At 48.8% G+C, this 22636-nt stretch overlaps 3 protein-coding genes across 3 annotated transcripts; 2 read left to right on the forward strand and 1 right to left on the reverse strand.

Moving 5' to 3' along the window:
• The first annotated feature begins 612 nt into the window (after positions 1–612).
• CCT6A (chaperonin containing TCP1, subunit 6A (zeta 1)) lies at positions 613–8626 on the forward strand. Its single transcript, XM_010573574.1, has 14 exons — positions 613–796; positions 1098–1161; positions 2699–2833; positions 3464–3637; positions 3798–3901; positions 4958–5068; positions 5617–5776; positions 6038–6120; positions 6508–6604; positions 6881–7028; positions 7341–7474; positions 7588–7690; positions 8014–8086; positions 8270–8626. Exons 1-14 carry the CDS (start codon positions 663–665, stop codon positions 8340–8342), a joined length of 1593 nt encoding a protein of 530 aa, XP_010571876.1. The 5' UTR covers positions 613–662; the 3' UTR covers positions 8343–8626.
• Positions 8627–9660: 1034 nt separating this feature from the next.
• Positions 9661–14516, forward strand: SUMF2 (sulfatase modifying factor 2). Its single transcript, XM_010573575.1, has 8 exons — positions 9661–10095; positions 11078–11192; positions 11806–11850; positions 12063–12213; positions 12791–12846; positions 13280–13364; positions 13893–14058; positions 14411–14516. The coding sequence occupies exons 1-8, from the start codon at positions 9959–9961 to the stop codon at positions 14514–14516; spliced, it is 861 nt and encodes a 286-aa protein (XP_010571877.1). The 5' UTR covers positions 9661–9958.
• A 938-nt stretch (positions 14517–15454) lies between these two features.
• PHKG1 (phosphorylase kinase, gamma 1 (muscle)) lies at positions 15455–21135 on the reverse strand. The gene is made up of 10 exons (XM_010573576.1): positions 21097–21135; positions 20345–20478; positions 19879–20054; positions 19500–19554; positions 18808–18873; positions 18416–18579; positions 17765–17855; positions 16626–16779; positions 16413–16538; positions 15455–15769 (listed from the first exon to the last, which is right to left on the reverse strand). Exons 2-10 carry the CDS (start codon positions 20425–20427, stop codon positions 15518–15520), a joined length of 1167 nt encoding a protein of 388 aa, XP_010571878.1. The 5' UTR covers positions 20428–20478; positions 21097–21135; the 3' UTR covers positions 15455–15517.
• Between the last annotated feature and the right edge of the window lie 1501 nt (positions 21136–22636).

The raw sequence follows: 22636 nt of genomic DNA on the forward strand, positions 1-22636 counted from the left end.
CCACAGGCCTCACGGGAATCCTCTGCGTGTCCTTGGGAGAGATCGTTCCCTGTGCCTAGAAAGCCTTGTGAAAGGTTCAGGCCCAGAACCGCCTGGGCATGCAGGCCTCAGCAGCCCACACAGCAGCCTCTGGATTAAGAGAAGATGAGTTTTGATTAACCTCCACTCCGACTTTTTACCAAGAACCATTCTGATTATTAATCCCGTCCGCTTAACTATTAATTCTGTCGATCTAATGTTAAATCACCAGGTTTAATTATTTATTCTCACAGTTCTACGAACCTGCCGGGGGGGTGTCTGTCACGGGAGCGGATGGGATTAACGACCGAGCAACCCTGCCCGTTCAAAGGCCTCGTTCACAGCCCCGCCAGCCCCGCCGCCCTCTCCCCCTCAGCGGCCCGCGCTCCCCGGTCACCACAGCGCCGGCACCACCCAACGGCGCCTCAGCGGCGGGGCGGGAGCGGGCCGGCGGAGCGACAGGTACCGCAGCCAATGGAAATGCGGCCGACTCGCTGGCGGACCAATGGGCGCGCCAGAGCCCCGGAGTGTTCTAGAAGGGGCGGGCGGGGAGGCGCGGCCTGCCCCGTCCCCGCCCCTCGTCGCGGCGGTCGTCTCGCCCCGCCCGGCCCGGCCTAGGCCCAGCGCGGAGCGGAGCGGCGGCCATGGCGGTGAAAGCCCTCAACCCCAAGGCGGAGGTAGCCCGTGCTCAGGCGGCGCTGGCGGTGAACATCAGCGCGGCCCGCGGGCTCCAGGACGTGCTGAGGACCAACCTGGGCCCTAAGGGCACCATGAAGATGTGAGGAAACCTCCCGGCGCGGGTTTGGGGGGGGGGGGGGGGGGGGGAGGCGCCTCAGGGCGGCCGTTACGGCCTGAGGGGAAGCGTGAGGAGAGAGGCGGGGGGGGATCGTGTGAGGCCGGGACGCCGTTCCTACCGCCGGCATACGGGGAGGGGAACAAAGGCGGAGGCCGCCCGGGCGGGTGGGGCTGAATGAATAGAGAAAGAATCGGTGCGGGCCTACGGCCGGACACGTGTGGCGGGGCCGGGGAGCGGGGGGGGGGGGGGGGGGGGCTGAGGACCCGCCTCATGTCGCCCGCAGGCTGGTGTCGGGGGCTGGAGACATCAAGCTGACCAAAGATGGCAACGTGCTGCTGCAGGAAATGGTGAGCTGGTTCTTGCTTTCGCGGGGGTGGGCATCTTGGGGAGCTGGGGGCGGGGGGCTTAGGCAGGAGGCTGCTGGTATTGGCCTTGAGTGCCTGTGGCGGAGGGGGGACCGCGTCCGCTCCTGCCCTCGGCCTGCATTTCTGTGGTATTTACCCCTGTGCGTTGAGGGCAAAATGTCCCTTGGGAGGAAGGTAAAGAAGTAAGTGCAGCATGGTGGACGTTGAATGAATTTTGTGTGCTTAATTTGGCAATTTAAAAGGAAACACGAACTGTTGAAATAATGGTATCAGCACTTCGGTTTTACTTACAGAAAGCATACTTCTGTTGTACTTGGAGCAGGCCTAAGACAGCAGAGTTCACCATGGGTGCGTGGCCTGGGAAGTGTTTAAATCTGGGTGATGGATGCAGCTCATACTGCTTTTCCATCGCATCTGGAGTTGTATCACAGTTTCCCCACCATGGGGGTGAAGATTACACGAGGTGTGGTGCCATCCTGCCGCTGGCCCCATGGCGTCTCCTGTGCTGGGGGCCGACAGTGAGGCTGGGGCCACCGTGGGCCCTTGGTCCCGGGGCTGGTGGGTTGCAGTGTGCCCCTATCCCCTGGCTGAACACGGCCTGTTAGCGCATATGGAGTATTACCCTCTACTAGCTGTCTGTTGTAATTCAGCATAAAGTACTGAAGTTGATTTATACAGGCATCTGGCAGACGGGAAAAATCATTAAATCAGTTCTTACACACTAGAGATAGTACTTTAAAGGAAATAACGATAAAAAGCTAAACAACAGTATAAACGGTCCCCTTGGATTTTATCTCTCTCTAGTACAGTTACTAAGCACAACCTTTTCGGATGTGGACCTTGTTCTGTAGGTTCATAGGCTCCAACCTATGTTAAAATACTTTTCAGTCAGCCATTGGAGATGCTAAGTGATGCATGTGTTCCTTATATTAAAAGGTTGACTTCTGTAAGGAACCTAAGGCCACGTGTGGTGGTTGTGAAGTTTGGCCAGGCAGACATGATGCTCCTAGCTGGAAAACCAAATGTACTACTTAGCAGAGGAACTGGCAAGAAACTAACTAATTGAATGTTCTTTAGTTTCATAAGAATGAGTAAAATAAACTGCCAAAGGAATAGCAGACCGGTTAGTGTATGTAGAGCACTGATCGTGCAGAGATTCATAAATTAGCTCTAAACCTGCTGGTTTTAGTGCCAGTAACAGTCTAGTTGTGATGGTGCATCCTTTGCCTAAAGGAGAAAAGGGCTCTGTCAAGCTCATAATGAGTTGAGGACTAGTTTGGCTCTTGGCACTCAACATTTTTGTGTATAGATGCATAATCTGAGGGGTGAAATAGCGTCACATGGATTGATTCAATCAACTTATTGTAAAAGTGACTGTTGTTGTTAATTGGTGTTACTTGTTGAAACCTGCTGAATTGACGTGAATCACGAAAACGTCAATATTTTCGTTAGCTGATTTCAGGTTGCTTGCTTCCTGTACCAGTGCAGAAAGACAGCTCAGCTTCTTATTTTTGTTTAGCAAATACAACACCCCACAGCCTCCTTGATAGCAAAAGTAGCAACGGCGCAAGATGACATCACTGGAGATGGTACCACTTCAAATGTCTTGATCATTGGAGAACTCCTAAAGCAGGCAGATCTCTATATTTCTGAGGTATGTATGTAGTATTTCTTTTATAGGTGGACAAATTAAAAACTTCATCTGAGACCATTCAGCTTGTTTTGTTTAATGCTTAATACTCATAAGTCAAACATGAAAATGAATATATTTCTGCTTAAAATGAGTGCATCACAGAACTTGTAAAATGAGGAAAAGCTGGAGAGTAGAACTTAAGACTTGTTCAAAATCAAAACCACTTATTGTGGATACTGTAGCTTTTAATAAGGTTTTGTCTGATACCTGCTGTTACTTCTGTTTGCTTTGTGTGAGTTAAAATGCTTTTTACTTGTATGTTAACAAGGAGATCCTCCCTGATGGTAGGTATTTTGGATATTGCAAGTTACAGAATAGGCGTTCATACTGCACAGTGAACACCCAAGTGTGCTTTGTAGTTCCCTTGGTTTCAATTCTGTGCTAGAATAATCTGTACTTTTCCTCTGCATTGAAGGGATTTGCATTCCTTTTATATGTATTCAGAAGGACAGTACATTTTCTTGTCTTTGTAGGGTGCATATTCCCTATGTTTTGACATTACATGGAATGTTGAAACAACAGGTTCTATTTGTGAAGAAGCACCGTTTTGTCTTCTGTTGTCTAATGATTTCCCTTCTTTCCTTGCATTAGGGTTTGCACCCTAGAATAGTAGCAGAAGGATTTGAGATTGCAAAGGAAAAAGCACTTGAAGTTTTGGAGCAGGTCAAGGTAACCAAGGAAATGGACAGGGAGACCCTTATAGATGTTGCCAGAACATCCCTCCGTACTAAAGTTCATAAGGAGCTTGCTGACATCCTAACAGAGGTAAGTGTACATGTCTCTTCTGCCTCTTTTTGTGTGGAGAGATCCACGTTCAAAGTGCTGTGATTATTACTTATGTGAAGGGTGGATGGAAAGATGTGAGGTTGCACTTCGGAAGCCTAATGGTCATTTGGGGGCTTTTTTTCTCTCCCCTCTATTCCAGGCTGTAGTTGATTCTGTTTTGACAGTCAGAAAACCAGATGAGCCTATTGACCTCCACATGGTAGAGATTATGGAGATGAAGCACAAATCAGAAACTGACACAACGTAAGTAATGAGTATCCTTGAGCTTCAGTTTAATGGTGCCCTGATATTTGAGTAGTCTGTGGGGTTTTTTCTTTTTAGAAGAACTTGGATGTCCTAAAGCTACCACCAGAAAAGTCATTAGGGAAGGGGTGAAAGAAAGGCAGAAATACAGGCATCTGGCAGACGGGAAAAATCATTAAATCAGTTCTTACACACTAGAGATAGTACTTTAAAGGAAATAACGATAAAAAGCTAAACAACAGTATAAACGGTCCCCTTGGATTTTATCTCTCTCTAGTACAGTTACTAAGCACAACCTTTTCGGATGTGGACCTTGTTCTGTAGGTTCATAGGCTCCAACCTATGTTAAAATACTTTTCAGTCAGCCATTGGAGATGCTAAGTGATGCATGTGTTCCTTATATTAAAAGGTTGACTTCTGTAAGGAACCTAAGGCCACGTGTGGTGGTTGTGAAGTTTGGCCAGGCAGACATGATGCTCCTAGCTGGAAAACCAAATGTACTACTTAAATTATTTAGACAGCAGAAGTTGTACAGTCACTAAACTTGATTCCCTGACAAGAGATTTTTGAATAGTAAAGAGTAACACTGGCTTAGGCTTTTACATAACAATGTCAAGTAATTACTTTTTTTTTTTCCTTAGTAATAGTGTCTGTGGCTCAATTATGGTTTAGGCTCGTACCTGCTCATTACAAGTATAAAATAGCATTTGATTAATGGAAACTGGATTGTAGTCATCTAGTTGGATATTCCATAGGCTTTATATTTACCTTGGTGGCATGGACGAATTCTGCACTAGCTTCCCTCAGTAGCTAATGCAGTCAGACACTATGCCAGAATAAATTCCTTTTTCACACTGATTGGTATGCTTTTTTTATGAGAATGGGCATGCCTTTGGAAGTGGGATACATAATCATTGTTTACTCCCAACAGAAGTGCACAGGCAGTTTGTGTTGGACCAGTTGCGCTGTGAATTCTCTTGACTACTCTGCACTTCCATGAAATGCATATCTTCTGTATATGTATGTTGACACACAAAATGGTTTTTAATCTTTCAGGCTGATTAGGGGGCTGGTTTTGGATCATGGTGCTCGTCATCCTGACATGAAGAAAAGAGTGGAAGATGCTTATGTTCTTACTTGTAATGTATCTCTAGAGTATGAGAAGACGTAAGTACACAGCACAAGGTGAGGAGCAGAAAATGCTCCTGTCTTAAAAAACTTTTAATGAAGGTGTGCTTAAATAAGAACTGGAAGGACCACATAGACTCTTCTAGAGCGAGGCAGGTAGTGTATAAGATGGAATGGAAGAGGTGATGCTCCTTCTGCAGCTCTTTTTTGGGAAAGGGAAGCTGGTGGCCGCGACAATGTCTGAGAGGCAGAGCTTCGTAGTGGTTTTTACTTTGTTGTTTCATTGAAGAAAGGCTGGAAGCCCGCCCTTCCTTGGGCATAATTTTATATTGTAGAGTGAACATCTAAGTATACTTCAGGGTTCGCTCAGTTTCAAATGTGTGCCTTATTTCTTGCAATGGAAAAGGTCTGAACTGGAAGGCAGGAACAGCTGTATGTTGCATGCTGGTTTGGGGGGTGGTATCTTGGTTTGTTTTGATTTCTTTACAATGTTGCTGAGCAGATTGATCCCTTACACTTAAGTTTATTTCTACAGCAGAGAGGATAGTTTGCTTACTGCTTTTTGGGGTTTTTTTTGTCTCCTTCAGAGAGGTGAGCTCTGGATTCTTTTATAAAAGTGCTGAAGAGAGAGAGAAGCTAGTGAAAGCAGAAAGAAAGTTCATTGAAGACAGAGTGAACAAAATCATAGACTTGAAAAGAAGAGTCTGTGGCGATTCAGATAAAGGATTTATTGTGATCAACCAGAAGGTGAGATGAAGGGTGTAACTAGAAAAATTAATTTGAAATGTTGGCTTTCTCGGCAAGCTGTGTGCCGTTTGACTCACTTTGTACAGTTCTTCAGACAGAAATAGCTAAATTTAGGCTGATGTGCTTTCAAATATATGCATAGAGTTCCTGCTTGAGATCTTTATTGAGCCCAGAGGAAGAAGTTACTCATTAGTGTCAGACAGAGAGAGGGTATTTTTAGCTTTTTTTCTTTATCCTGATGGTCACTTTCTTTGTTTCTAGGGAATTGACCCATTTTCCTTGGATGCACTTGCAAAAGAAGGAATAGTTGCTTTGCGGAGAGCTAAAAGGAGGAACATGGAAAGGTCAGTTCCTGGGGAGAGAAGAGGGTAAAATAACTTGCTCTTCCAAACTCAAACAGTGAGTTGAGTCTGGCTTGTAAGGACTTGCTCTAGAAAGCCCACTTTAACCTATCCAGCTCTTACTGGTGTAACTTAGGGTAGTTTGTACAAGCCATAGAAGCATCAGTTCAGCACACTGGGTGGTGTAGGAATTTGAGCTATCAGTATGCTTCAAATGTAGACACCTGTAGAGGAGACTTAATTCTACAAGCTTATTTTTGTGAACAGAAGCACACTGTTCCAGGCCTAGGAACTGGGGTGTTCTGCATGCTGAAATACTACTGTTATGTCAGTGACTTCAGATTTTACTTAATATAAAGCAAGTGCTAAACTGTACACGTTCTGTCTCAGACTGACCCTTGCATGTGGCGGTACTGCCATGAACTCTGTGGAGGATCTCACTCCTGACTGTCTGGGACACGCAGGGCTTGTCTACGAGTATACACTGGTAAGTATGACTAAGCTTTCAGCTGAAGGCAGGTTAAATATGCCTCACTTGATGCCAGTTTTTCTTTTGTCTTGCTGTCTGTGCATGGATTTTTCTTAAGTGTTTTAAGAGCTATACTGGAAATTGAGAAAACGGAAATAAGGTTCTGCTGCTTCTCATAGCTTCTTGAAGTGCTGTTAGTCCAAAACTGAATCCAAAAGTGTCTGTTCATTTTTTTATGTGTACACATTGATTAAGCAAATGTATGACACAAACACATAATCCTGTTTTTCACAGGGTGAAGAGAAATACACCTTTATTGAGAAATGTGACAACCCCCGCTCTGTTACCCTGTTGATCAGGGGACCAAATAAGCATACGCTAACACAAATCAAGGATGCAGTAAGAGACGGTCTGCGTGCTGTTAAAAACGCTATTGAGGATGGTAAGTCTGCACTCTGTTTAGTGATATTAAGGATCTTCTGTTGAAATTCACTTCAAAATTAGTGAATTTTGCATCGGCTTCCTTGGTATCCAGTGCAGTCGGACACCAAGCTGAGTGTATTTCAGTGCTTTTAGTTACTGTTTTTACACCTCGTATTTTACAAGTAGTTGATAACTGTGTAAGTACTTACCTGATCAGATGCAAGCTGTCTTTTTAAGGATGAGGGAAGAGATCAAACGACACTAAAAATTAACTGTTCAAATTGGAATAGGTGCTTACTGTGAAGTCTCAGTATCAAGTTTTCCCTTGCAGGATGTGTGGTTCCAGGAGCAGGTGCACTAGAAGTGGCAGTAGCTAATGCTCTTGTGAAGCATAAACCTAATGTAAAAGGAAGAGCCCAGCTTGGAGTTCAGGCTTTTGCTGATGCCCTGCTCATCATTCCTAAGGTATCAGGAACTCCTGAATAAAGTGGCCTTAAAGCACCCTGAGACCCATCGCTTTTTCTCCTGGAGGTCTCTTTTAATTAACAACATGAAATAATATCTCTGTTTTCTCAAAGGTTCTCGCTCAGAACTCTGGTTACGATCCCCAGGAAACACTAGTGAAGGTTCAGACAGAGCACGCAGAATCGGGGCAACTCACTGGAGTTGATCTGAACACTGGTGAGAACTTTATAACATAGTTTGTAACATAGCTCTAGTGAGAAACTGTCGTGACTCAGCTCCACGAATAATAAAGTTGCTCTGAATGCAGAAAGCTGTACCTTTTTTCATAAAAAAGCTATGCCAAATGCCTTGGCAAGTGTCTTGATGCTGCAGTCAGTCTTGGCGTGCTGTAGTACTTAAATACATTCTGTTTAAGTTTTTTGTGAAGATAAAGCACAGGGTAACGCTGTGTCGGATGTAGCAAGTAGTATCAGATGTTAGCGAAAAGTCTTGGAATTATGTGAGCTGGTAATTTAAAGACTGTTACACTTCTTTTGTAGGTGAGCCAATGGTAGCTGCAGCAGCGGGAATCTGGGATAATTATAACGTCAAAAAGCAACTGCTTCATTCATGGTAAATGTTACAGTATTTTCACTTTCAATAGCAGTGGGTGTTTGGTCATTGAAATTGGTAGGGTAATGTGGAATCGAGGGTTCCCACATAGAGGAAGCTGTCTTGAAAGGCAGAAATGAAGCCGAGTCTTCTTTGACCTATGTCAGAATGGCTAGTCTAACAACATTTATTTAATCTTTCTAGCACGGTCATCGCTAGCAACATTCTCTTGGTGGATGAAATTATGCGAGCTGGAATGTCCTCTCTTAAAGGCTGAGTTGGATCTGCTCTTGTCGATGGTGGTCAGCTCCCGTCATGCCCCATGGAATGTCTTTAAGAAATCCACCCGAAGGCGCTCTTTTCTTAGCTGTAGTGGATTTTCTCAGCAATGGAAATTACTCTGCTGTAACGAGCAGCCCCTCTTTGTAAACACGGCCACTCAAAAATGTTAGCAACTATTCAAATATTTGGCTCTAAAAATCAGTTATTTATTTTTAATTTCACTGAAGCATACAACTGAAGTTGCTTTCCTTTTTACCCAATAAACTGTTACGTTCTGTGCTTTATGTGTGTCGATTATTTAAAACTTTACCTTCCTTGGGCCAAGGTCTTGGAACGTTGTGCTTGCTGCCCTCGTGAGCAGTCATGGGCTACAGGCCTTTGTCTGCGGTCTCTGACCGTGTTACTGGTGGCGATACCTGCCCTGTCCGTGCGTCCCTGCTCCTGGGGGGGGCTGTGGGAGCAGTGCGGGTTCGGAGCTGGGATTTGTTCAGCCCCTCACAAAGCTGGATTAAGCCCATTGCTTCATAGTTTTGTACTTGTTTACAACTAAAACGGAGTTCTGGAGTGTTTTGAAGTGCATGTTGAAAGATGTGTTCCGTGTTGCCATAACACACTGGCAGATTTTTAACGCTGATCCTGCTGCAGTAAAGCATTTCTGGACAAGGAGCACTGTGCCAGATCCAGGCAGAACTGCGTCCTCAGCTCAAGGCTACCGCCAGGAGGGGGTTGGGGGAGAAACGGGCTGCTGCCCTCCGAAAGGATTTTCCCTAATTAATCCTACCCGTGTTTCGCTAATTTGAGGGACAGCAGCCTCCTTCCCTAGTCCCAGCTGGCTGGCTGAATGACTCTAAAAGCTAAAACCAAAAAAACCCTCTTTTGCATATGAAATACTTAACTGCCTCGGGGGGGGGGGGGGCAGGTTTTGATCCCTTTCCTTAAACACCCGCTCGGTAACCGCGCAGCGCCCAACGCGTGATCCCGCGGGCCGGACCCGGGGAAAGTCTTCCCCGCCCTCCCGTGGACGAAGGGCCCGGAAACACTTCCCCCCCTGAGCCGGCAGCTCTTCTGGGTCAAAACGGCGGCGGTTCCGGGCGGTGGTTGCCTTTCCTCTTCCCGGAGCGGGTGCCGCCGCCCGGCATGGCTGCGGGCGGAGCGGGGCTGGCTCTGCTGGCGTGCTGCTGGGCGCTGGGCAGCAGCCGGGCTCTGCGGGGTGAGGGCGGGAGATGCTGCTGCTGCTTTTGGCCGGGCCTTCTGCCTTGGCTCCTTGTAAGGGAAGCCGTAAAAAGCCCTTTGCTTCGCCCTGCATAGGTTACCCTTTTTTTTGTCCTAATAGTTTGAAGGAGCTGCCTTGCTGATTTCACCTGACTGGAGCCGTTCCTTGCCTAAGAGAGCCACTGAAAATGTGACTTAAAGTATTTTAAGCACCTTAGCAAAAAAAAATGCAGACCTATACAAGTGCTACTCGTAGTCGCTTACCATATTGCACCCCCCCTCCAGTATACAAAGTGACTTTCTGGCAAATAATGCATGCTGTCCTGCGCGGTCGTGTTCAAAAATGAAAAGTTCTCATACTGAATTTCTTCACGTTTAGCTTTTGGAAAGGATGAAAACATGGTGCAGCTGCCTGGGGGGAAGTTTCAGATGGGATCCAGTTCCCTGGAGAAGAGGAATGAAGAAGGGCCCGTCAGGGAGGTGACGGTGAAGCCGTTTGCCGTCGACAAATATCCCATCACAAACAGGGATTTCAGGTAAGAGCGAAGGTTTGGGTCCACGTGGCTCGCAGGGGCTCAGTAGCTCGGCCGGCCGCAGGGAGGATGCGGGTGTTGGTGCCGGGTCTTTTGGGGCTGGTTCCCAGGGTCTGAAAGCCAACGCTTGGATGCTCTCAGCAGTTTCATTAGAACAAAAAAATGTGTCCGTCAGTAATAAAGCACCTCTATGGCTGCAAGCTGAAGCATCTTACCAGTGTAGCTTGCAAACATGCTTCCTCTCCTCCCTTCTTTTGTCTTCCCTTCTTTGTCTTCCCTTCTTTCTCTTCCCTTCTCTCTTTTTTCCTTGCAAACGTGCTTTTTTGTTTGTGTGTCTTTTTCCTACTAATAGGGCTGTACTGCTTCAGATTTCGGGTTCCTATGGGTTCAATTTCCATTTGTAAACACTGGACCACTCCATGTATTTTATAGAAGCCCTTGTACAGAGCACTAATAAATGCAGTGGGGGAAAATGCCTTTATTTGCCTGGCTGAGCCTGTGCTGGTTAAAAAGAGCCAACACTTCCAGCAACACACAGTAATGGCAATTACTGCAACTTAGGTAACAGGGAAACAAATGGGACAGAAGCAGGGTGAGATTATTCAGCAGCATGTGACATTTTTTTGCATTTGGGGGACATTTAACTAACAGCGGCCATAGATTTTAATGGCTTTTAAGGGATTTTTGATCTGTGCAACTGTTCCATTTTGTGGAAGACCAAACTGCAGGGTGAGTTTACCTGCACAGGTAACATAAAAACTATCAGATCTGTGAACAGATGCAAATCAGACTGTCTCATCTGTTAAATCTGTATCAAACCTACTGGAGCTGTGCTGGGGAGGAGCTGGGACTCTCCGCCGATGGGGTTCAGTCGTGTACGTTTTGCCTTGCCCTGAACTTACTGCGTGTGCAGATTGCTGTATTTGGTGGTGCGACTCTTGAAGAACTCTTACCCAGATGCCTAAGCGTGTTGTATTTATGCCAGGGAGTTTGTTAGAGAAAAGAAATACAAAACGGAAGCAGAAGCATTTGGCTGGAGCTTTGTCTTTGAGGATTTCGTATCCGAAGAGCTGAAAAAAAAAGTCACCCAAAAACTGGAGGTAAATCTAACTCCCATGAGGGATAAGTTTCAGTGATGATGATGGAGATGGTATTTCTGATCACATCTCTGTCTGACCTCTCTGTTTTAAGTAAAAAAAAAACCAAAAACCAGGAGGGGAGACCCTTGCCGGTATTGCTTTTCCACTGAGTAGCAGCTGCCTCTCAGTGCAGAGCCTGGCCATTCTCAGGGGTTTTTCTTTAGTCTTGGGTTGTTTTGCTTTTGAAACTACCAGCAGGGTTGAGCCTGGGTTGATTTATGGTGCTCCTCTGTTTATATCCTCTCCAAACACTGTCAGACTGGACTCATTAGATGCTCCAGTAAGCTGGGAGAGAGCAAAGCGCATTTCAAAGGTTTATTAATCAAATCTTAAAACAGAAAAACTAAACAGCATGGTCTTCTTGGTCTGTTTTCACTTTTAAAAGCGAATGCCTCTACTTGTTGGAAAGCACTATCAAAATGCCTGTGATAACCCAGCTCAAACTGCAGCATTTAACCATTTCCAGACTAACAAGCGCTCTTTCTTTACACACACTGCTCTAGGATGGTGTTGGGGGGGGGACGACGACGATGTTGCCAGTTCACCTTTAATCTGGTGTTGTTTCTTTTCCCAGTCTGCCCCTTGGTGGCTGCCCATCGAGAAGGCTTTTTGGCGACAGGTGAGTAAAAAAGTTGGGTGCGGTGAGTCCTCTCTGTGCTGGGCGTGTGCATGTGTTAGGGTGTGCTGAACCTTATCAACTGAAAATGGGGAAAAAAAGAGCATTTCTGGTTGCTGGATGTTCCCTGCCTTGGCCTGTTCTGTCCTTTAGTCCCTTTTTAATTGAAAAGCTTATAAAATCAATTAAAATCTGTTTGATGCAATTCCTCCCAGCCCTCGGGTCCTGGCTCCGGCATAAAGGACAGGCTAGATTACCCGGTGCTGCACGTGAGCTGGAACGATGCGCAGGCATTCTGCGCCTGGAAAGGGAAGAGGCTCCTGGCGGAGGAGGAGTGGGAATTTGCTGCCAGGGGAGGACTAGAGCGTACGTACCACAAGCTCTGACCTTTTTCCAAACTGAGGCATTGAGTAACGTTAGTTCCACCAGATTCAAACTTCCATCCAGGGATGTTTTAGAGATTAATCTGGGGGGCTGAACCACCTCTTCTGGCCTGGGAGTCAAATTTATAATGATAATAATGATAATGATAATAATAATAATATAGGAAGAAGAAGTGGCTTATCTATGGTCTTAATGTATCTTCCTACACGAAGCATTTCTGCCAGCTAAAAATACCATTTCTTTGCTGTGGGGCAAGGAGTGACCCACCTGTCCCCACACACTGATGGTGGCATAAAGCAGCTGCTGGGATCACTGGGGGGACCGCAGGACTCCCTGGTGCGAGCAATGGTTTGTAAATGGAAAGCTGTTGCTGATTCCCATCTCTCCTTGCCTCCTTGGCAGTGTCTGTAGGGATTAGACCGACAAGCCCCATTCATATAACCTGTCTTGGTGTCCTGAGCTGAGCAGAAAAGGACAGTCATAAAATACTGGTTAAAAATAGGCAAATGCAGAGGCTGGAGTGACACAGGGGTAACGGGTGTCTCTTCCTTTTTGGCAGAAAGAGTGTATCCCTGGGGAAACAAGTTTCAGCCGAACCGTACAAATCTGTGGCAGGTAAGATCGTAAAAATGATCCTGTCTACGCTGAGCTCTTCTGAGGGTGGTGTTTAACCTGACCACAGAGTGTGCATGGCTGCCTGAGCAGGCTGCGTGGTCCTGGGAAGCAATGCAGACTTACCTGCAGAGGACTGAAATTCAGCTCCTGGTGGGTTATCCAAAATACCCTTACAGGGAGCAAACTCAGCCCAGCTTCCCTGGGAAATCAGGATTTCAGTGTTTCCAAAAATTCATACATAAATTTGTCTGAAAAGGCGGTTGTCTTTGGAGAACTTTAGGTGGTTGATCTCCTTTCTTGATCAGAAATGCTGCATAGAGTTAATTACCACGAGTTATTTCCATTATTTAAGTGTAATACAGTCCTGTGAAGAGGAGGACTTGGCGTTGTCTCCGTGGTGGGTCTTTGCTCAGAGTGATCTTTCTTCCCACAGGGTGATTTCCCGAGGGTCGACACAGCTGAAGACGGTTATCACGGCGTCTCACCGGTGGCAGCGTTCCCTCCTCAGAACAACTATGGTACGGAGCAGGCATCCCCACCCTGGTTTTGCGAATGGCATCTGCTTCCTAAATTAACACTAATTATAAAATCCTGTAGTTGTGGCAGAGTTTCAGATATGATGTGGGATCACGTCAGCATCTTGATAGAATAACAGAGCCCAGCAAAAGCATTGATGGTTGTTACTGAAGTTGGCTGATGTGCACCTGGTGCACTTCAATGCAACAAACCATCCCCTGCTTTTAATTAGAAGTCAATTATTTTGCAGTTCAGTGTGATTTACCTGAAAATCCTGAGCACATTGTTTTGAGGGCAGCAGATGCCATGCCCTCACACAGACACAAAATGATGAGACACATTAGAAGTCCAGTTGTAAACTGGGGCCCGTTTGAAATACAGTGAAGAGCTTCTGATTCCCAGTCCCACCATTAAACCATGCTCTTGCAGTGATGCTTTGAATGTCACACCCCCTCCCATATGCTAAAGTGCTTCTGCAGCCTTTGCAAATGTGCTCTCATCATCCTGATGCAAACCCCTCCGTGTCTCAGGGCTCTACGACCTGCTGGGAAACACCTGGGAGTGGACCGCATCGGAGTACCTGACTCCGGGGCTCTCATCCAGGCAGCGCGCTCAGAACATGCGGGTCCTGAGAGGTGCCTCCTGGATTGACACTGCAGATGGGTCTGCAAATCATAAAGCTCGTGTTACTACCAGGTAGGTCTGGGCAATGCCCAGGTGCTGTTTTGCAGTGATTTCTTATTGCTTGGTCATAGAAGGAGGGGTGGTTATTTTAAAAGACATTTGTCTCTTCCTACTCAGTTTTTCTGAGAAGCAGTTAGGAAAACATCCTGCAAATACTGCTAAAAAATTTCCTGCTATGAATATGTTCCTAATTGCTTCTCAAATAGTGTATTTTCCATCAATTATTTAGAATTAAATGCTTTTCTTGAAGTTATTCAAGGGAAGTGGAAGATGTTTCTGTTCTGTTACAGAGGGTCACGTTAAATGATATAAGCATTAACTAGGAAGGATCCCTAATGTTGGGTCTCTTTTTTTTCTCCGGGAGAATGGGGAACACGCCAGACTCAGCCTCCGACAACCTCAGCTTCCGCTGCGCTGCTGACATCCCGCCTGCCATGGCTGAAAAAAGCCAGACCAAACCCGAGCTCTGAGGAGGTCACTCGGGAAGACCTGAAGGCATTTTTCTCCTGTGGAGATGAACAAACAGCAATCCCCAGCAGTCACTTTCATTAAACCCAGTTTTAAAAATTAAAAATAAATCCTTTCAGCTAAAACTCCTTTCTGCACTGGGATGTCTGGCTACAAGCAGTGATTGGGAATGGCAGGCAGGGTGGTTTGTCTTTAATGTCCTTTTGGGGTGGTAGGTATTGCAGTTCTCCTTTTGGTGTCCCTTTTACATAAGCAAAGGGGTGCATGTGTGGGACGGGGCCACAGCTGCTCTGACCTCCAGCCCCAGCCGGAGCAAGCAAACACCCACAGCCCCCCACGACCACCGGCATGGGGCTGCCATGAGGGGTGGCTGTGGGGGGAAGCAATGGGGACATATCCGTGGAAGGGGGACTCGCACATCAGTCCCCATCTCCTCGGGAAGTCCCAGCTTCATACCAGCCACCCAGCCTTCCCTGAAGTGAAACAAGGCACCTTTATTGACCCTTAAAGAGTGACAAAATGACATGTGTCCTCATTTCTAAGTGCATGGATGACACAAACCAGTGACCCCCCTCTCCCAGGTGTTAAACCAGCATAAAAACTACAAACCAGCTATACAAGAGCTCTGCCACCAAATCTGATGGGACCAGGAGCCCTGAGCATGTGGGTGGGTGAGGACACCCCTCCGGGCACTGCTCATCCCTCCTCCACCTGTGACTGCCCCAAAAGGGTCCCGCTCTGGTCCTGGGCTGTGCCCAGGGCTGAGCCTTCCCCATTGGGAGCTGCAGCTGGTTACGGCTCTTTCAGAGGCAGCTTCTCCAAACCCATCCCTTACAGCGGGACAAATCCTGGGGGCAAATTGCAGCCATCTGCTGGGTTTGCATTTTCACCTGACCCAAGGCCAGCTGTATCTCTAAGAAAAAGCAAAAGAAATCACCAGTTGGTTTTCAAATATTTTACTCGCCTTAACTCTGAGCAAACTCATCGGCTTACACAGCAGCGATCAAAACAGCCCTTCCTCGGCTGCCAGGGTCAGCAAAATGGCCTTGCAGGTGTTCTCGAAGAGGGCAGCTCTGTTCTGCGCCTCTCCCTTCTTCACCCAGTGTCGGTAGGTCCTGAAGGCGCAGGCATCGATCAGCTTGCGGATGGGCTTCAGGGCGTACGGGTCCCGCACCACCAGCTCCCTGGTGACCGACTTGACCAGCCGGTACTGGTAGTAAATACGGACTGACGCCAGGACGGTCAGGCAGATCACCTGCAGCACGGGGGGAACAGGCTGGAATTCGTGGCCAGTTCTACAATGGGACCGGATTGGCCCCAACGCATTCCACGTGGCTGCTATCCATGTAGAGGAGTTGGGAGGGAGCCCAGCTCCTGGCACAGGTATTTACTCCCATGTGAGCAGTACAGGCTTTTTCCAAGTGTGCCCTTAAGGTCAGAACTGCAGGTCAGTCCTAAATGTGTCACCTAATGCCACTTCAGGTACCTTTGCACTGCCCTAATGGCTGGCTATAGGGAAGGGAAAGGAAAGGATTCCTCTGTTTTTATCAACTTGTGCATCATTTGATGCACCCATGTGATGTCAGCCTCATCAATTTCCCCTTAAAACTGATCTTTTTCAATGTCTTTTTTCAGGGGGGGAGGAGGCAGGTTTTTCCCTCCTCTTACTTAATTCTCTTTTGTGAAAAAGCCCTTAGGAAGTACCAGAAAGTAAGCACAATAGTGCTCGGAGAAGGGTCTCCACCCAGGCTGCAGCATCCTGCCAAAGCCCAGGTCCATCAGCCTTGCTGAACTCCCAGTTTCTCCCAGCTCAGCTGGAAAACCCATCCCACCACTTAGCTCCTGCAGCTCCCAGGCTCAGGGTCAGGGTGCTGTGACACCCCCATACCCAACCTCACCTTGAATTTCCGGAAGGGGCTGAAGTGCCGGACCTCCTCCACGTCGTACTGCTGGAAGAAGGGATGGGCCAGCGCCTCACCGGCCGTGTACCGCTGCCGCGGGTCCACCACCAGGAACCGGGAGATCTGCACAAGGGCACCGGATCAACCCAGGGTGTCCCAGGTGTTTGCAAAACTCCCCTCCAAAAGGCTTTCCCATCCCCAAGCACCTACCAGGTCCTTGACGGTGTCCGAGCGGTCGTCCCACTCTGGGGAGCCGAACTGGTAGTCCCCGTTCATGATCATCCGCAGCATCAGCATCTGCTTGCGGTGCCAGAAGGGAGGCGAGCCAGCCAGCAAGGTGTACATGATCACCCCGGTGCTCCACCTGCGAGCAGCCCAGCCAGACCCTCCAGCCTCGGGTGGCACCCCAGGGGCACCCGGCCGGATCTGCGCCCCAAGGGTGGCTTGGTGCCTCCCCCCAAGCGGGACATGCTGAGCTACGTGTGGTTTTGCCTCCCTGGAAACCAGGAGGAAATGGCCCTGCATGATGTCCAATGAGGGAGGCTGAGCTCACTGCTGAGGCTCATTAGCCCTGATGGGTAATAGGGAGCAGGGGCTGCCCTGCTGTTGGGTAGGGGTTTGGGGTTTTTGAGTTCAGTTGATAGGGAGCTGCTCCTCTAGATGCTGCAGGAGGAAGCCAAGTTGGAGGTATTTGCTTTTCTTGTTTTTTTCTTGGGGTTTTTAGGGGAGGGAGAGGATGTGGGAGGATGGGACATGGTGGTGCCAGCAAGGCTGGATGCTCTGGGGCTGTCTCAGCTCAGGCTGTGGTATGCAAAGTGTCCTGGCATGGGAGTTAACAGAGGTATTTAAACTGAAAAGGGGCTGAAATGCCCCAGTGTGTTTCAAGTGGTTGGTTACAGCTCTGACCACTGCAGACCTGAGTCTGAAACCACCAGAGATGGTGGCAAAATCCCTGCAGGGCTCTGACAGGCTTTCCTGAGCTGGCTACTCTCTCAGGGGCTGCCTCAAGTTCATGTCTTGCTATGGGGTGTGTTTAAAAAGTCCCGTGTCTTGAAGCCCAGCCTGAGTTGATTTTTATGAACAGAAAGTGTTGCTTTCCCTCCTCCATAACAAGGCAAAGTGGGGAGATGGGCTCGTCCCCAGGCAGCTTCTCCCCCAGCTCTGTGCCAGAGCCCCCTGGTCACCAGGACAACCCCTCGCAGCCCCCGAGGTTGTCTTTTGGTGCATCATTTAATTCCGTCTGAACACTCAAATGGGTGTCCATCTGCACAACTCTTGCTGTGCCTTCAACCATGCATGTTTTGGGAGCAGCCCAAGGGGTGAGGCGGGAAAGCAGGAGTTTCACTCACATATCAACCTCCTTCCCGTAGCCTTGGTGCTCGTCATCCATGGAGCACTGCAGGATCTCTGGAGCCAGGTAGCCAGGCGTGCCGCAGATCTCTGTGAAGACAGGGCAGAGTATCCCCCTGAGACACCCGGGAGGGTTTGTGCCATCCCCACCACCCCTGAGCAGTCAATGAGGGGGGCCTGGATTCCAGGTGGGGTCTTTGCAGTGACGGTGCTCGCCCGGAGTAACTGCAACTCATGTGCATCTCACTGGTGACTTTCCTTGGTGAATTACAGTGGCTAAAAAGTGAGCAAAGAGAACACTGGGGATGCTGGTGGGAGGGGATGCCTGTTGTTGGATATGTGGCTCTTTGCAGGGTGGGAGTTGGGAAAAGACCTTAAAGTTAAGCAGTAAATGGATGGGGTAGTGAGCATCAACTGGAGGAGAGAAGAAGTGGAAAGAATAGGACGGTTTTCCTAACGGGCAGCAACTCTGTCATGGCAAGGAGTGTGGTGTGGAGGCCATGCGCAAGTAGAAGGGCACCCCAAGCCAATAGGCACCCATTTGCACCCACAGCAGTGAGACTGGGCCAAAGGAGACAGTGGTGTTAGAGAGACTCCACCAACTTGCCACGGGCCAGCCTAGCATCACCCCCGCCTCGCCGTGCTCCTACCTTTGAGCTTCTCATTCTCGTGCAGCTGGCAGGAAAAGCCAAAGTCCGTCAGCTTAATGTTCATGTCGTCGTCCAGGAGGATGTTCTCCGGCTTCAGGTCCCGGTGGACGATGTTGATGGAGTGGAGGTACTGGATCACTTCCAACAGTGCACGCATGATCTTCCTGGGGATGGGTGACAGCATTTCTCCTAGCCCGAACGCCCACCAGCACCACGTTCCCGGGGAAAGGGATGGGGACAGGGACCGTGCAGCTCAGCCCCTATGTCTAAGCACAGGGGCTTAGCCCAGGGTGCTATTTTGCCTGTGGGTGCCATGCTGGCTGCGAGGTCATCCTTTGAACCCGCGCTCTGCTTTTGTAACATGATTTTCAGCCATCTGCACCTGGCTTTACCTGGTTTCCTTCTCGCTCAAGGTGACTTTCTCAGTGAGGTAGTCAAAGAGCTCCCCTCTCTTCATCCTGCACATGGGAGGAAAAATGGAGGCAGGCAGCGGCTGAGCTGCAACAGCACACTGGCCCCGAGCCCCTGGAGAGGATCGCCTGGGGGTCGCTGCCCCTTAACAGCCCAGGGCACACGTTGCACAAAATCACAAGCCAACTTGTTCATAAAGAGGGGTAAAAATGCGTTATATTGCTGCAAAACATCAGGCAAGAGGAGGAAAGGCTGTCCCCAGAGAGGGCAAGTTTCAGATGGGACAGGGACAGGGCTCTCCCTGTGCCATCCCCCTCTGCTGACGTCCATCGCGCTGCCCCAGCGTCAGGAGTCATGGCGTCATGTGCGCCCTGGTCCCGCTGGGCATATAAATAACCCGCAGGGATGCATGACAGCTCCCACCAAAGGTTAAGGGGAAACCTGAGCAGTGTTGAGCCGCTGACAGAGGGGAAACACTGCTGGTGGCAAGGCTGCAACAAGCTGGCTCACAGCAATCGAGGCTTGTTTATACCTTAAGCAAGAGCTGGTCATCCCCCCACTTTGCGCTGTTTGGGCCATAAAAAGCTGGGGCGAGTGTTGGCTAGTGGCCATCTGCAGAGCAGGAATAAGCTTGGGGAAATGGTGCTGGGGTGACAGGCAAGCTGGTACTTACAGGTCAAACACCAAGAAGAAGAAGGTGTTGGATTCATAGCTGTCCTTCAGCTGGACTGCAATAAAACACAGGGGCTGTGAGCACAGTGTATAGCATGTTCCTGTCCATTAATAGACTAAAAATTGCTGATCGAATTGCTAATTGAATTAATGAGGAGTTGATCTTCATTAGTGTTTTGGTTGGGAGACAGCCTGCGGCCCCATTGGCATGAGCGCGGAAGTAGAGCAAACGATGCTCTGAGCAGGCACCCTGCATCACGTTAGGATCTTCAGAAGTCTGACCCTCCAAGGATATCACCCCAAAAACCCTTCCTGGGGACACCCCGAAGAATAAATGGGGCAGAAAACCCCCCTGCCCTGATGCTCAGAGCCTGACTTACTGACATTGGGGTGGCCTGCGACTTTCCGGAGAATGTCGATCTCTTTGGCCGTGGCTTCTCGCAGTTCCTGCACCTCCTTGGGGGTTATGTTACCAGCTGTGATATCGATAATCTTCACGGCATATTCCTGCTGGGTTGTTTTGTGAATGCACCGACGGACAACACTGCTCACCCCCCTGCCAGGGACAACACAGACAAGATGGGGGTTTCCATTCTTCCCCATCTAGCCTGACTTCACAGCCGTGCCATTGGCATCTGGGCTGGTTGGTATTTTTGTGTATGAGTGGGTTTTGCTGTTACCCTGTCTTGGTGAGACAGAAGATTTTGAGCTGATGGAAAGTGCTGCTTCATGCTATTTTTAACCCCATGCTACTATGGGCCCTGTTCATATCAGATTCCCACGGGACGCTCTTCCTATCAGGTACTGGAGTAGGTGAAACAACAGTTTGCCGAAAACAAGCTTTACCTGCCCAAAACTTCCTTCGGCTCATATTTTTCATAAAACTCCTTGGATGAGCTCCAGTCTGGTAGTTCTTCTTCCTTGGTCATCTCTGGCTCCCACCTGGCAGCACTCTGGGCTTGTCTGCCAGCGGAAAGGGGCTGCAAGGGGAAAAGAGCAAGGATGGGTGCTTGCTGCACCCAGGGCAGGAGCAGGGACCTGCCCCATCCCCGATCCCCCCAAGGCAAAAACATGGAGCTGGAGGAGATAGGAGGAGGAAGAGGAAGAGGATGATCCTGGACCACAGACCAAAGGGGATATTTTGCTGGTTGAGAAAAGCACAGCTTTGCCCTTGGGACCCCATGGGGATCCCATTAAGAGGAGAAATCCCACTGGATCCCCCACAGCCTGGCTGGGGCCAAGGCTTTGGGAAGCACTGCAGCACCTCAAAACCTTGTCCCTTCCTGCAGACCGCCCACACCAAGCTCTCAGGGCATCATCCTCCAGCTCCTACCAAGTGCCAAGGGCTATGCCAAGCTTCCCCTTGTTCCTCTCACCTGGGAAAGCAATTTAATGGTTTTTTTTGGAGACTCCCACCGGATTGCATGGGGAGAGCACTGGCGAGGGAGGCAGGGGGTGAGCTGCACCTTAAGCTCGCAAAGGCACACAGTAGCAAGGCAATGCTGGCACAGCAAGACCAAAGGTCCCTAGCAGCAAGAAACATCATCCCACGCTGACACCACCCAAAGACCCCTGCAAAGTACTGAAATCTGCCTTACCTTTTTTTTTCTTCTTTTTTTTCCTGATTATTTTTAAGACAACAAAGTTGTGCGGAACGGTTTGGCTGAGAACAAGGAAGAAAAAACAGTGTTTAAAGTGAAGGGAAAAGGACTAAAGAGGGAAAATGGGTGGCAAGGGTCAATGAAGCAGCTTGGGGGGCTCGGCAGGTCAGGATGCAGGCAGGGGACTGGGTGTCTGAGGAGAGCCAGCGCTGTGTGGGGTCAGGCAGGGCCGAGCCAGCCTGAGGACAGCAAGTGACCGAGCTTCCTCGGCCACACGCATACAGCTGCCAGCAGCCTCCAAAACTTCTGAAAGGCTTTTGTCCCATTTCTTTTTTCCTGTTTGGGTTTTTTTTTTTTTTTGGGGGGGGGGGGGTATGTGCTGCCATTGCTGGAGTAGTATGACAGTATTTTGATAAAGGGGGGGGGGAATAATCACTAGTCCTGATCCCTAATTTTCACCGGTGTTTCCCTTTAAGCCCTGGGAACTGGATGTCCTCAGCTTGTTCTTGCACCCAGCATTGCTGAAATCCCAATTGTCCAGGTCCAGCTCCTCCACAAGCGTACATGGAGACCAAGCAGTTAGTGTGGAAAGCAGCTCTTATAAGCTTGTGCAGCAAAACTGTCACTTTAGAGCAACAGTTTGTTGCTGGGGGAGGGATAGCAGGTGGGCAGGAGAGCCCTGATACTGCAGGTTTTCCTTTGCCCTTCTCTCTGAGGTGGCAATAACTCTGCCAGAACCCTCCCAGGCAGGTTTGCATCTCTAAGTACATTTAAATCTTATTATCAAAGTGTATCTGTCCTGACCTGGTTATAAGGACTGATGCTGTGTTTTAGGTGTCTGCCCGCTGCTGCTGCTGGGAGGGATGTCTAATGAGGGCTGGAGCATTTCTAAACAGCCACGAGTTTGATTTAATTTATAAAATTTTAGCTGTTGGAAATATTGTGAGCAATGCCGAACCAAGTCAGGGCTGAAATTATAAATGAGAGGCAGGATCAGGGAGTAGGGAAAAAAAAATATCTCTGAGGTGGGGGAGAACCAAGAACTTTGTTGGGTGGTTTGTTTTTTTTTTTTGAAGCTGAAAATCAAAGTCCTGGGGGTTGGTGTTGAAGGGCTGGAGGCTGGGGAGCATCTGCAGAGCGCTGCCAGGAGAAGCCCAGGGTCTGTGCACCTTCTTCTGGGAGGAAAGAGCCCAGGAGTTTGTTTAAAACCTCCTGCTATTATACAAGCAGCCGGTACAGAGCACTAACAGGGTAAGCCGGTTTTATTTTCAGAGCTGTAGGAGCTCCATGGGAGTGCAAGGGGGGGGGGGAAAAAGGGGGTCGGGACGAGGGGGAAGAAGTTTCTGTCTTGAAGCAGAGATGGAGGAATGCTAACGGAGCCGGCGCTGGACACTGCTACCCGGCGTACGCCCGGCCCGCTGCTGTGAAACAAGGCTTTAAATGTTTGCCTTGCTAAATATTCAATAACATGCAAACATTTATTGAGATCAATCAGGAAAGCCCAAGCTAAAGTCAGCTTTTAAGGCAGCACGGCAGT

This window comes from Haliaeetus leucocephalus, unplaced genomic scaffold (genome assembly GCF_000737465.1).
Source record: "Haliaeetus leucocephalus isolate CR32 unplaced genomic scaffold, Haliaeetus_leucocephalus-4.0 Scaffold395, whole genome shotgun sequence".
Classification (NCBI taxonomy): domain Eukaryota; kingdom Metazoa; phylum Chordata; class Aves; order Accipitriformes; family Accipitridae; genus Haliaeetus; species Haliaeetus leucocephalus.

Coding starts and splice junctions, on each gene's coding strand:
- PHKG1 (XM_010573576.1), bottom strand. CDS start 20,427: ATGACCAAGGAAGAAGAACTACCAGACTGGAGCTCATCCAAGGAGTTT. Junction 19,555..19,878: donor CGCAGGCCACCCCAATGTCA/GTAAGTCAGGCT, acceptor GTTTTATTGCAG/TCCAGCTGAAGGACAGCTAT. Junction 16,780..17,764: donor TACGGGAAGGAGGTTGATAT/GTGAGTGAAACT, acceptor GGCTGCTCGCAG/GTGGAGCACCGGGGTGATCA.
- CCT6A (XM_010573574.1), top strand. CDS start 663: ATGGCGGTGAAAGCCCTCAACCCCAAGGCGGAGGTAGCCCGTGCTCAG. Junction 3,638..3,797: donor TTGCTGACATCCTAACAGAG/GTAAGTGTACAT, acceptor CCTCTATTCCAG/GCTGTAGTTGATTCTGTTTT. Junction 6,605..6,880: donor TTGTCTACGAGTATACACTG/GTAAGTATGACT, acceptor TGTTTTTCACAG/GGTGAAGAGAAATACACCTT.
- SUMF2 (XM_010573575.1), top strand. CDS start 9,959: ATGGTGCAGCTGCCTGGGGGGAAGTTTCAGATGGGATCCAGTTCCCTG. Junction 11,851..12,062: donor AGAAGGCTTTTTGGCGACAG/GTGAGTAAAAAA, acceptor AATTCCTCCCAG/CCCTCGGGTCCTGGCTCCGG. Junction 14,059..14,410: donor AAAGCTCGTGTTACTACCAG/GTAGGTCTGGGC, acceptor TTTCTCCGGGAG/AATGGGGAACACGCCAGACT.